Genomic DNA, 14585 nt, shown 5'->3' on the forward strand with positions numbered 1-14585 from the left:
ATTATGTAGTATACAGTACAGACACGCATCATGGAGAAAGCAGCGTCTCTGTACTGTGTATTAATATTATTACATAATATACTATGTAGGATTAGATTGTGAGCTCCTCTGGGGACAGTTAGTGACATGGCTATGTACTCTGTAAAGTGCTGCAGAAGTTTTCAGTGCTATATAAATACATAATAATAATATGGTAGGACATTAGACTATGACTATGGTGGGATTAGAGTGTGAGCTCCTCTGAGGACAGTCAGTGACATGACTATGTACTCTGTAAAGTGCTGCAGAAGATGTCAGTGCTATATAAATATGTAATAATAATATGGTAGGTCATTAGACTATGACAATGGTAGGATTAGACTGTGAGCTCCTCTGAGGACAGTCAGTGACATGACTATGTACTCTTTAATGTGCTGCAGAAGATGTCAGTGCTATATAAATACATAATAATAATATGGTAGGACATTAGACTATGACTATGGTAGGATTAGAGTGTGAGCTCCTATGAGGACAGTCAGAGACATGACTATGTACTCTGTAAAGTGCTGCTGAAGATGTCAGTGCTAGATAAATACATAATAATAATATGGTAGGACATTAGACTAAGATTATGGTAGGATTAGGCTGTGAGCTCCTCTGAGGACAGTCAGTGACATGACTATGTACTCTGTAATGTGCTGCAGAAGATGTCAGTGCTATATAAATACATAATAATAATATGGTAGGACATTAGACTATGACTATGGTAGGATTAGAGTGTGAGCTCCTCTGAGGACAGTCAGAGACATGGCTATGTACTCTGTAAAGTGCTGCAGAAGATGTCAGTGCTATATAAATACATAATAATAATATGGTAGGACATTAGACTATGACTATGGTAGGATTAGAGTGTGAGCTCCTCTGAGGACAGTCAGTGACATGACTATGTACTCTGTAATGTGCTGCAGAAGATGTCCGTGCTTTATAAATACATAATAATGATATGGTAGGACATTAGACTATGACTATAGTAGGACATTAGGCTATAACTATGGTAGGATTAGAGTGTGAGCTCCTCTGAGGACAGTCGGTGACATGACTATGTACTCTGTAATGTGCTGCAGAAGATGTCAGTGCTATATAAATACATAATAATAATATGGTAGGACATTAGACTATGACTATGGTAGGATTAGAGTGTGAGCTCCTCTGAGGACAGTCAGTGACATGACTATATACTCTGTAATGTGCTGCAGAAGATGTTAGTACTGTATAAATACATGATAACAATGTGGTGGGACATCAGGCCATGATTCTCTGCTCTGCTAAGATCCCCCCCTCCACCCACTCAGGCAGAATGAGGGCTATACAGACAGCTTAGTATGCAGTGATCCCAGCCTCCTCTCATATAACACCTTACAGGAAATAGTTAATAACTGATACAGTATACAGGAAGGGAAGTTTTGGTGGTGGTGGAGAGAGCGCAGGTCGCTTGTCTCGCGCACGGTCATGTATGACACGTGGGGAACGCTCCCGCTGCTCTCACTCTCTTCGCCTTCCTAAGCAGCTACATTTTCTCCTCTACGGTATTTTGACATTCTCGTATTCCATATAAAAGCCTAAAATTGTATGAATTATTCACCGGAATTCTACGGCTTCACTTTGATCCGTTTTGTGCCGACACTTCTCTGCGGAGACGGGATGAGAACTCCGCCGCAGCCATTATCTCTTCCTCCGCTTGTTTGGACTTTTCTGTGAAATATAGACATAGGAATGATTTCCATTGTAAATTGAGTGGTGGAGCTGCCATACGCGGGAAAGTTACCTTCCTGCTGAGGGAGGAGAGCCATGGGGGAGAACAAGATGGCCGCTGTTACCTTCCTGCTGAGGGAGGAGAGCCATGGGGGAGGACAAGAGGGCGCTGTTACCTTCCTGCTGAGGGAGGAGAGCCATGGGGGAGAACAAGGTGGCCGCTGTTACCTTCCTGCTGAAGGAGGAGAGCCATGGGGGAGAACAAGATGGCCGCTGTTACCTTCCTGCTGAGGGAGGAGAGCCATGGGGGAGGACAAGAGGGCGCTGTTCCCTTCCTGCTGAGGGAGGAGAGCCATGGGGGAGAACAAGGTGGCCGTTGTTACCTTCCTGCTGAGGAAGGAGAGCCATGGGGGAGAACAAGATGGCCGCTGTTACCTTCCTGCTGAGGGAGGAGAGCCATGGGGGAGGACAAGAGGGCGCTGTTACCTTCCTGCTGAGGGAGGAGAGCCATGGGGGAGAACAAGATGGCCGCTGTTACCTTCCTGCTGAGGGAGGAGAGCCATGGGGGAGAACAAGGTGGCGCTGTTACCTTCCTGCTGAGGAAGGAGAGCCATGGGGGAGAACAAGATGGCCGCTGTTACCTTCCTGCTGAGGGAGGAGAGCCATGGGGGAGGACAAGAGGGCGCTGTTCCCTTCCTGCTGAGGGAGGAGAGCCATGGGGGAGAACAAGATGGCCGCTGTTACCTTCCTGCTGAGGGAGGAGAGCCATGGGGGAGAACAAGGTGGCCGCTGTTACCTTCCTGCTGAAGGTGGAGAGCCATGGGGAAGAACAAGATGGCCGCTGTTACCTTCCTGCTGAGGGAGGAGAGCCATGGGGGAGGACAAGAGGGCGCTGTTACCTTCCTGCTGAGGGAGGAGAGCCATGGGGGAGAACAAGATGGCCGCTGTTACCTTCCTGCTGAGGGAGGAGAGCCATGGGGGAGGACAAGAGGGCGCTGTTACCTTCCTGCTGAGGGAGGAGAGCCATGGGGGAGAACAAGATGGCCGCTGTTACCTTCCTGCTGAAGGAGGAGAGCCGTGGGGGAGAACAAGATGGCCGCTGTTACCTTCCTGCTGAGGGAGGAGAGCCATGGGAGAGAACAAGATGGCCGCTGTTACCTTCCTGCTGAGGGAGGAGAGCCATGGGGGAGAACAAGATGGCCGCTGTTACCTTCCTGCTGAGGGAGGAGAGCCATGGGGGAGAACAAGATGGCGCTGTTAGCTTCCTGCTGAGGGAGGAGAGCCATGGGGGAGAACAAGGTGGCCGTTGTCACCTTCCTGCTGAAGGAGGAGAGCCATGGGGGAGAACAAGATGGCCGCTGTTACCTTCCTGCTGAGGGAGGAGAGCCATGGGGGAGAACAAGGTGGCCGCTGTTAGCTTCCTGCTGAGGGAGGAGAGCCATGGGGGAGGACAAGATGGCCGCTGTTAGCTTCCTGCTGAGGGAGGAGAGCCATGAGGGAGAACAAGGTGGCCGTTGTCCCCTTCCTGCTGAAGGAGGAGAGCAATGGGGGAGAACAAGATGGCCACTGTTACCTTCCTGCTGAGGGAGGAGAGCCATGGGGGAGAACAAGATGGCGCTGTTAGCTTCCTGCTGAGGGAGGGGAGCCATGGGGGAGAACAAGATGGCGCTGTTACCTTCCTGCTGAGGGAGGAGAGCCATGGGGGAGAACAAGGTGGCCGCTGTTAGCTTCCTGCTGAGGGAGGAGAGCCATGGGGGAGAACAAGGTGGCCGTTGTTACCTTCCTGCTGAGGGAGGAGAGCCATGGGGGAGAACAAGATGGCCGCTGTTACCTTCCTGCTGAGGGAGGAGAGCCATGGGGGAGAACAAGATGGCCGCTGTTACCTTCCTGCTGAGGGAAGAGAGCCATGGGGGAGAACAAGATGGCCGCTGTTAGCTTCCTGCTGAGGGAGGAGAGCCATGGGGGAGAAGAAGATGGCCGCTGTTACCTTCCTGCTGAGGGAGGAGAGCCATGGGGGAGAACAAGATGGCCGCTGTTAGCTTCCTGCTGAGGGAGGAGAGCCATGGGGGAGAACAAGATGGCCGCTGTTACCTTCCTGCTGAGGGAGGAGAGCCATGGGGAGAACAAGATGGCCGCTGTTACCTTCCTGCTGAGGGAGGAGAGCAATGGGGAGGGGGGGAACAAGATGGCCGCTGTTTGACTCCATCTTCTCATGCTGAGAAACATCCAATGCCACCAGCATGGAGAGGAATGATTGGTTTATGCCATGTTATGGGTTTATGCCATGTTATGGTTTATGCCATGTTATGGGTTTATGCCATGTTATGGTTTATGCCATGTTATGGTTTATGCCATGTTATGGGTTTATGCCATGTTATGGTTTATGCCATGTTATGGGTTTATGCCATGTTATGGGTCTATGCCATGTTATGGTTTATACCATGTTATGGTTTATGCCATGTTATGGGTTTATGCCATGTTATGGGTTTATGCCATGTCATGGGAGAGGGGGAAGGTTTTTGTCGTGGCCTGGGGAGAGGGGCAGCAGATACTGAAGTGGAGAATCTCTTGAAGAGTGCATTATTGTCTGTATCTCTTACATGCGAAACATGTCCCTGAGTTCAGCAGGTCCTGTTTTCACTGGGGACTACCTGCACGGTTGTCCTCTGATTGATCCGGTCTCATATCGGTACTGATTGACATTTGAATTTTGAGTTTACTGAATAATACAAATACCATGCAGTGCTGTGCTGGGTCAGATTTTATTGATGTTCTTGTGGGCCCGATGATGGGTTGTTGGAAACTATCCCACAAATAATTGCAGCTCATCATGCTATTCATGGCCTTATATTTGTATTCTTGCAACTTTCTGGCTCTTATAGAAAGACTTACATTAATCCATTTTATGATTTTTTGTACTGAACACTTTTTGCATTAATAAGAGATTGGATGAGATTTTTTCCAAATCATTTTCTTGATTGCTACCTAAACAGATATCCTTTGATTGTAAAGAGCAAAGAGTATTTGCCCAGCTGTCTTCATTTGTCCAGCAGCTAGATGTCCCTTCCACAGGTGAGGGAGAGAAGAAGAGAATGGAGCACACACTTTGAGTATGATCAATGTGAGAAGGAGGCTGGGGTAGCCCGTATTAGTTCTCCAGCTGGCATGCTTATCTCTCTTGAGGCCGGAGACCTGCCCTGTGTTGGTGTCCTTGGGACGTTCCCCGCTGAGATGACTGCAGATAGTCATTGTATGCGCTTGAACTCATCCGGGTTACCCCAGCATCTAATCCAGGTGAGATATCTCTTTCTGAGCCTTCTCCACACATCGATCACAGTGTGCGCTCCATTCTCTATAACAGCACCGTTCTAAACAGGCAGCAGCACCTGTGATCCTAAAGGGATACGCAAATCGCTCTTAGGCAGTTGCCTACTGATGACCTTTCACTGGTGGACATCAGTGTTTGGTCTGGTCAGCTTGTGAGGGAGGTGAGAGGTAGGTAGGTGATAGATAGGTATACCACCCCTAGTAATTTGCAACAGATATGAAAACCAAGACACTGAGGAAGAGCTCTGGCCACAACATGTAGTGTCTGTGATCCAGTTCTTACTGAAGCCCGGAGATTGTCATGCCCTTATTCTCATACATCATTTGTCCCCCTAGTCACAACATAGCACTGTCTATACTCTTCCCGGAGTTTTCCTCTATTTTTCCAGAGCTGAAAACTAACCCCCATTACAAATGACGCTAGTCATGATTGAAAACTACTGGTCCCTGTTATAATTTAAGTAGGCCTCAGTTATCTGGACTGAGTTTTAGGTAAAAGGCTTGTTCGCAGAGTAGAGTATACCTTTAAAGAGTTTTCAAAGATGCAGGCAGAAGCATCTCAGTGTCTGCTTGAAGCAGATGATACAAGCAGATACTGAGAACATGTTCCTGAAGGAAGGCCACAGGCCTACACTGCCACAGACAAATGGACTACGAGAACAATCAACATAGGCCATATTAACAAAATACCACATTCTTGTAACTAAGTGAAAGGCATCATTAAATATTAATCGAGTAGGTGGGTATTATGACACCACGAGGGATCTAAGCCAATAGTCGGGTATGGGGGATGGCTAAGATGAGGTCACATTTAACTCTTTCCTAGTCAGTATTAAAGGGCCGGATGGGCCGACGGAGCTCACTCTTATTCCTACTTTCATGCTCTCTATATGCTGACTGGAACCCCTAATTATTTCCTTTCCTTATGTACTCTGATATAATGTATGCTGTACATAGGTAGTCTAGAAGATGTAACTTAGAATAGACATAAGAGGACCTGATTATCTTCAGCAGGAAGGTAAACGCAGCTGTAACGCAAGGCATGAATCTGCTTGGCTAAGATATGACGAACTGTATCTGTATATCTGTTTCCTGAATAAATAACTTGTACATTGAAGAAGCCTGAGAACGGTCTATCTCTAATAATGCTTGCTGTGTGGAGAGTCAAGTTATCTCACAGTCTGTGAGGTGCCACTCTAGGAAGTGGCTGGTGTCGAAGCAAAAAGGTGATTTATAACACTCCCTAAACATAGGATAACAATCCCTGGTGCAAGAGACGTTTCCCTGCCAAAAGACCTTCATAGCAATATCCCCCCCCCCCCCTTTTCCCCAGTCCTTGTGCTGAATAATGTCCTCTGTGCAGATCTAACATAATGGCCCTAGTACTAAATACCAAACTGAATCCATCCTCCCCCACCTCTGCTTCTAATTCCTAATCCACTGACATAATCCCCCCAGTGTCCAATTCTATAGAAAGGAACCTCTTTGCTAGCTACCAGTAAGCCCTCTCAAAAAATGAGGACCTCTACATTGAAAAGAAGGGTCAGTTCACACTGGAACCAAACCAAACGGATCCTAACAGACGGGAACTGATCCTACGTTAGTCAATAGAATCCATTCACTTTGCTCCATTTGAACTGATGTGTTGGGCCTGTTCCACTGAAAGGAGCCCAAGTTTGAGGAGGCTGCGATGATTCTGGATTGACAGATGCATCGCATTGACCGAATACAGTGTGAAGCAGCCAAGTGCGTGATGTCAGCGCAGGCCACCGGAGGCTCCTCTCCTCACAGAGTGTGGAGCTCCATTCATATAAATATAGAGTGAATGCAGAGAGGACTCATTCCCCTCCCCCAGCTACCACCTAAAAATAGTCACACTCTGTTGCTTTGCAGCCTAAATGAAAACACACACGCATAAAGCCCCATTGTTCCAGCTGTATTTACTCAATGCAACCTAACTACAGCCAAGAGAAAGCTTTAATTGCAGCAGTTCAGAACACAAAATTAAACATAGAATTGCTGAGATGGATGAAGTATCACCCTCTTCTCTTAGTCAGTATTTTCTGATTTAATTACAGCCTCGAGTCTGTTGGGATTCTCCTCCCCCAAGGCAGTTCTGGGGGCTTTATCTGCTCCACAAACCCAAATGGGATACCCAAGGCAGTTCTGGGAGCTTGTTCTGCTCCACACACCCAACTAGGTCAACCCAAGGCAGTTCTGGGGTCTTTATCTACTCTGCAAACCCAAATGGGTCACCCAAGGCGGTTCTGGGGGCTATATCTGCTCCACAATCCCAATTAGGTCATCACAAGGCAGTTCAGGGGGCTTTATCTGCTCCACAAACCCAAATGGGTCACCCAAGGCAGTTCTAGGGGCATTATCTGCTCCAAAAACCCAACTAGGTCAACCCAAGGCAGTTCTAGGGTATTCATTAGCTCCACAAACCATACTAAGTCAACCGGGACAGCTCTAGGGGATTCATTTGTTTCACAAACCTCACTGGGTCACCCAGGGAAGTTATAAGGTATTTATCTGCACCACAAACCCCACTGGGTCACCCTGAGACAGCTTTGGGGGCTCCCTCTGCTCCACAAACCCCACTGGGTCACCCTGAGGAAGCTCTGAGAGCTCCCTCCGCTCTACAAACCCCACTGGGTCATCCAAGGCAACTCTGGGTTCTACCTCTGCGCTACAACCCCTACTGGGTCACCCAAGACAGCCCTGGGGGTTCCCTTTGCTCTACAAATCCTATTAAGTCACCCCAAGGCAATTCTGAGGGCTTCATCATCTTCACAAATACCACTGGGTCACCCCAGGTCTAGAAAATCCATCTGTACCACAAACTTACTGGGTCACCCCTAGACAGTCCCGGGGGATTTATATGATGGTCTACAAACCCTTCCAGGTTACCCCAAAGCATTTTCAGGAGATCCAGCTGCAGCACAAACTAGACCGCTAGACCACCCTGGTCTACTCCTCACCCAGCTCTAACTGTCAGGCTGGCTCCATTACATGAAATGTTTCTATATGTCCTAATAATAACAGAAAAATCTAATACAATTCCTTCCTGCCAGACACAGTCCACTTGTCTTCACAGAAACAACGTAGTAAAAAATAAAGACGTCAAAACTGCTTTTGTAGTCCAAAAACTTTTGGCTGTTTTTATACTGTTGGGACAAGTTAGGCTTCTGTATTTTTAGGACTAAATATGTCAATATCTCTGGAGCTTTCTGGTGTCGTCTGAATGTTTTTCTTCTTTCCAGATATAATTACCTTGAGAGCTGTGTGGGAGAATATTCTGTCAAAACACAGTAAGAAATTTAAACACAACATTGAACTCCACCAGATATGTCAACTAATGCTTCTATAAAACATATCTGCCTCTTGGCGGAAGCAATTCTTCACGTCTTATTATCACAACAATTCCCAGTGCTTCGTATACGTCTCTCACTGTGCAACGTACTGATACACCCTCCTTGAAGTATCAACCAAAGTAGGATGGAAGGGATGTCCAACTCCAGTCCTCAAAGGTCAAAGGTCTTCCAACATTTTTGGTACAGCTGTAATTATTTGTTGTGAGTGAATCAGGAAAGGGCCTCGATTCATCAAGACTTATCGAATCAATTACCGACAGCTCGGTAAAATACCGAACTCGATAAGCTGATTTCAGGATCCATCAAAGTTATCTACAGCTGTTAGCGAGCATTCAGTAATAACTCGGTAATGATGCGATAAAACGGAAGAAAGTGCAATTCATGAAAGTGGGCGTGGTTTAGCGTTAACTTTAGGATTAGTTATCTCCTTCACTGCTCTGTCGTTATTCCTGTCAGATCATTGCTGACAGAGAAGCCATTTGAAGTGGTTATGTATCAGCTGAGAGTGATTCAAAGGCGCAGAAGGGCAGGAATAAGGTCTAGAAACATATCAATTTGCAAGAGAATGGATTTATTTGCTATACCAGGACATCGGCATTACTCTTGAATCATCTTGTAAGAGAACACAGGCAGTGCCAGGGTTAACTAAATTGCTAGCTGCACTATATTTTTTCAGAAAAGGCTCCTATCAAGCCGCAGCTGGCGAAATTGTGGGATTGTCCCAAGCCACTTCCAGAATCCTGGTCCAGGTGTTAAGCCCTATTCAGAATGTTGCTACGCGGTGTTCAAAAGGACTGCCCTTTTACCCACAATTCCACGGGAATCTTATGGCCTTGTGTTAAATTACCGCTGTAAAATGGAAATATCGACACATTACCGAATGGTTACCGCATTGTAGATTATTGATGTGTTATCGAAGTCACACCGAATGCAGAAAAACCTTGATGAATACAACTAGAAATCGATAAACTTCGAATTCGGTAATTTAACGAACTGGAAAACGTTATCTCAAAGACAATGATGAATCGAGGCCTATATTCATTTCACATTCATTTTCACGAAAATAATTTAAAAAAATTGACTTTCGAGTAAAAATGCCATCGAAAATCATTTTCTGATTTTTCAAGATTTTCGCACAAAAAAGAATTCATTTTTCAAGTTTTTGCAAATTTTTGCAGTAAAAATAATGACTTGTTTTTTTTTGTGTGAATTTTTCCATTGAAAAAAGATTTTTTTTTTCTTTGAACATATTGTGAAAAAATTTTCATGAAGCCGGGTTTATGAAGCTACACTGCTAAAGCAGTGCAGCTTAATGTGATGCTTTGCCTCCCTTACATTGCAGCGCTCGCTGCTATGTACGGAGCATGCCTTCCTTAGTTACGCACTTTGCTTACATAGCAACGCGCGTAACTTTAACTGTGGGCGGTCCTGTGAAGTATCGTTACCGAAATACTTCACTCGCCTCTGCTTCGATGTTCATTTACATAGTTGTAACTATAGAAGGCACGCTCCGTACATAGCAGCGATCGCTGCTATGTAAGGAATGCATTAAAGACAATCCTTCACTTTAAGGTGTGCTGCATTAGCAGTGTAGCTTGATGAATCCGGTCCAATTCATTTTTGCAAATATTTTATCGAAATCAAAAATAGCATTTTTCGATGCCAAAATGAATTTAGTGAAAATTTGCAAGCAACGCTGGCACTGGCATGAATCTGACCCTCCAGGACTGAAGTCCGATGCCCGTGTTATTAACCTTCTTGGCGGTAGCCCCGAGCTGAGCTCGGGGTAAGCCACCGCGGAGGATTTCTCAGGCCCTGCTGGGCCGATTTTCATAATTTTTTTTTTAGAACACGCAGCAAGCACTTTGCTTGCTGCGTGTTCGGGTCGATCGCCGCCGATGCGCCGCTACCCGCCGCGATACAGGCCCCCCTGCATACCCCTTGCGCAGCCTGGCCAATTGCCACCAGGCTGAGCTATGGGGTGGATCGGGACTCCCTGTGACATCATGACGTCACTCCATTCATCGCCATGGCGATGGGAAAGCCCTGAAGGAAATCCCATTTAGAACAAGATTTCCGGATGGGCTTGATCGCCGGCGGCGATCGGAGGGGTGGGAGGGAGGCCGCAGGGAGGGGGGAATCATGTAGCTAGCGCTAGGCTAGCTACATGATAAAAAAAAAATTAGGCTTAAAAAAACCTCCCGCAGTCGCGCAGCCGCAGAAAAATTGACTGCCAGGAGGGTTAAAGTGGGGAGAAGTAGGGGGCAATGGAAGGTTACACAGCATTGTACTGGATCCAATGCTGCAAACCAAGTGGCGGTGACAACTCCATCAATTCCTAAACATATTTCCCAGATAATATGGACCAAATCTTTGAATGGATAAATTAATTGTTTCTTAAATTTAGAAGTGTTCATTTTTAAGTTCTAAAATAATAAAAACTAGGTAGAACTCCTGTCCTACAGTAGACAATGGAGAACATTGGGAGATAGTATTGGGGTAACATTGCCCAACAGCAGGGGAGTTCTGAAATACGCTGTAGAAGTGGCGATATCGACTGGACCATGTACCAGTTACTAAACAGTCCATAGATAGAAGTCACAAGTTCTGTTTGTTAACAGGTACATAGTGTAGCAGCACAAGATCTGCTAAAGACAGCGTTATTCCACTAACAACCACACCTTTCTAAATCTCATGGGCGCTGGAGAAACCGTATGAAATGAGAATCGCAGTGACGCTGTGGCGGTAATCATGTACAGTATGCCTACACTGAAATACCACTAATTGCCACCATTACTGAGAATCAGCAAACTAAATGGATAAGGAGATTCTGATATAGTTATATGTTCTAAAATGATAACAATTGATACTACAGGTGCAAATGTATGGCAGATATGGCTTCTAGTGATTAACATCAGCAATTACCATGAAATACCAGAATCACAGAATACTCAACAGTAAAATGAGAGCTAATGGTGCATAATATCCCTAATTATTACTAATAATCACTGTTAATAAATTAGGGTTAATTACACTGGTATACTAACAAGTTGAATGGTATTCATTAATGCCATTAATTATAAACTGGGGCCTAATTGCACTAATGATCACACTCACAGGTTATGCAAATATTCAGTGTTCGTTGCTAGCTAAAATCTGCTAGTAATGGAGATTATACCAATCTAATGCTGCTGATGAAATGCGCATATAGATTATACACATCACTTGAAAGGTCCCCAGTCAGGGGCCCTGTCCCCAGCGACTTCCTGTCCTCAGCCACTTCCTGTCCCCAGCACTTCCTGTCATCAGCCACTTCCTGTTCCCATCACATCCTGTCCCCAGCACGTCCTGTCTCCAGCACTTCCAGCCTCCAGCCACTTCTTGTCCCCAGCCACTTCCTGTCACCAGCACTTCCTGTCACCAGCAACTTCCTGTCCCCAGCACTTCCTGTCTCGAGCCACTTCCTGTCCCCAGCACTTCCTGCAGAAGGATTTGCTGGGCTCTGGGCTGCAATCTTTGAGAGTTCAGGGGGTATTGATATTTTATTATTAATGATTTGATACTGCTGCCCACACATGGGGATTGATTCACTAAACTGTGATAATTCATATCACTGGCACTGGCAATTTCGTGTTTTGCGCGCGCTTCCGTGAATTTTCGGGAGCAAACTCGTGATTGCGCTTGAAAATTTGCGGTTGCACGCGAAAATACCCGCAAAACACAAAATTGCACGTGAAACCGTTAGCGCGGCCATGATGTGAGTTTTCACAGTTTAGTGAATCAAGCCCATTGTGTTTTTTGATAATGTGCTATTTCTAGAAAGCATTAATACTGTCTCTCTTTATTCTGCAGATTCCATGGGCCCCCTGCTGGTGTCTCTCATGTCCCTTCTTGTCACCGCTGATGATGGCGAGGCCTGTCCCGTGGGATGCACTTGCGGTTCCAGCTCCATTAGCTGTTGTAAATCAGACAGATATTTTCAGATCCCGATCAGCGTCTTTGATAATGCCACCAAATTAAGTTTGAGCGGCTGTCCACGCTTAGCTATTGCCAGGCAGAGCTTCTGGACTCTGAAGTCTCTAGAAGATGTAACTATTCAGAGGACGCCCATTACCTACATCCATCCCTCCGCATTTGCTGACCTTCCCTTGCTGAGGAACTTAGCTCTGAATGAACTGAACCTGAGCGTGACAAATCTGCATCCGTCAGCCTTCATCGACCTTCCTGTCCACCAGCTGGACCTAAGAAATAATAACTTACAGATCATTCACAGTCACATGTTCAGTGGCATGAAAAACCTGCAAATTCTGGATCTTTCCAGAAACAGAATCTCCCTCATCCAACATCAAGCCTTCGAGAGCTTCATTCTGTTGTCCAAGCTGAATCTGGACTATAATAACTTAAAGTCTGTTTCCCCATTCTGGTTTAACCCATCCAGTAATTATTCCTCTCTCCATATAAGCATCCTAGGAAATAACTTGACCAATGAGTGCAGGTTCCAAGGGATTGATCTACCAGAAAACCACTGGTTCAAACATTCCGTATGGCCCAATGATTCCATGGGTGAATCAACAATAAATCTGCCTATCTGTAGTTTACCTGCTTTCCATAGCTCCTACCAAGAAATGTATGTGGAGGAACAAGCCCCCGTAACTTTACCATGTTCTGCCATTGGCACACCGAGGCCTACATTGGCCTGGCTTCTCCCAACTGGACAAGAAGTCATTATATCTACTTTCTCTTTGACCAATGGCAACCTTACCATACCTGAGGCCAAGCTTGGTGACTCTGGCATCTATGCTTGTGTGGCCACCAACAGTGAAGGGATCTCTGTAGCCCTGAGAAGACTTTCTGTCATCTCCAACACTATGGCAGTGGTCACTCCTGAGCCAATGGTGACCACTGTACCAAAGAAAAAACCTTCCTTGGTTTTGATCATCATCTTCATAATACTCCTGTCCTTGGTCTTGGCATTTGTCTTGGGTTATATTTCAAGATTGATCTACAAACTGGCGAAGAAACCCGACAGTGATGACTTTGAGTTCAGTCGGTTTGTTGACACACCCAACATCCTTCCAGTCCCCGAGAACCCTCAACCAATGCCACATCTGTAGTGTCATCTCCAAATCCCACCTAAAGGACACCCATGTCCAGAGAAGAAGCCTCCAGTGATGGTTTGCGTCGCCTAAGAAAACATAGAGACTACCACTACCGACTTTTTTTGAAAAGAGGGTTGGTTGTCATCTAGGCCCTCTGGCTTTCACACTTACTGAGTCTCACCTGGGACCAGTATGCACAGCAGGTGTCCTGGCTTTACTACTTGTCCCACTGTGTAACTCCAAAAGTATTACAGACAATGAATCAGTACGAGAAGTCCACATTTCCAACCCTAGATCAGCAATGGTGGCCCCCAAGTTTGCCTTTTTTCAGGATTATGTTTGTAAAGAGAACAGATGCCACTCAGACAGGAACTGTATGCATGACTTTATTTCCCTGTAGAGCCGGGGTGGCTACAGCCTATATTCGTCTGTTATTGCTTGCTGTGGAGTCCTGACAACTGATCTCCTATACGGGAAACATGGGAAATGTCTGCACTGGGGACTAAACAGCAAGAAAAACTCATTAAAAGGTTATTTCTTCAAATCCTTCCTTTCACCACTACCTCTGCATTTGCCTCAAAGCCAACAGGATGGTGACCATAGCTTATCTCTCAGCCAAGCCCCTGACTCCACCCAGCGCCGCAGAGGATGATGGCAGCATAGGAGTCAATAATAATTATAATAATATATCATGAAGACACAGCTGGAGACTGAGGAGACAGTAACGCTGTGTTTAATAACTCTACTTTTCTGTAAATAATAAAAAGATTTCACAACAATGTTCTTCTTTCTATTCTGTAAATGCTATACTATTAGACAGGAACCACACTGGTCAGAATCACATTACTACTGGAAACCAATGCTAGCCAACAGGATGGTGCACAGCAGACACTGGACTCCATCAGAAGTAGAGGCCTACATGGAGGATCAAGGGGTTACATGGAGGACCAAGAGGTTACATGGGGGAACAAGGGGTTACATGTGGGACCAAGGGGTTACATAGAGGACCAAGGGAATACCAAGGGGTTACATGGAGGACCAAGGGGTTACATGG

The 14585-nt window shown here is 46.0% G+C and overlaps 1 protein-coding gene across 3 annotated transcripts in view; it reads left to right on the forward strand.

Moving 5' to 3' along the window:
• Positions 1-14257, forward strand: part of LOC137541198 (leucine-rich repeat and fibronectin type III domain-containing protein 1-like protein) — a 311740-nt gene extending 297483 nt beyond the window's left edge. For all 3 annotated transcript variants that reach the window (XM_068262375.1, XM_068262377.1, XM_068262376.1), the window contains one exon: positions 12285-14257. In XM_068262375.1, the coding sequence (XP_068118476.1) occupies positions 12285-13546 (1262 nt within the window). In that variant the 3' untranslated portion in view covers positions 13547-14257. The remainder of the gene's footprint in view (positions 1-12284) is intronic.
• The last annotated feature ends 328 nt before the right edge of the window (positions 14258-14585 follow it).

This window comes from Hyperolius riggenbachi, chromosome 12 (genome assembly GCF_040937935.1).
Source record: "Hyperolius riggenbachi isolate aHypRig1 chromosome 12, aHypRig1.pri, whole genome shotgun sequence".
Taxonomy (NCBI): domain Eukaryota; kingdom Metazoa; phylum Chordata; class Amphibia; order Anura; family Hyperoliidae; genus Hyperolius; species Hyperolius riggenbachi.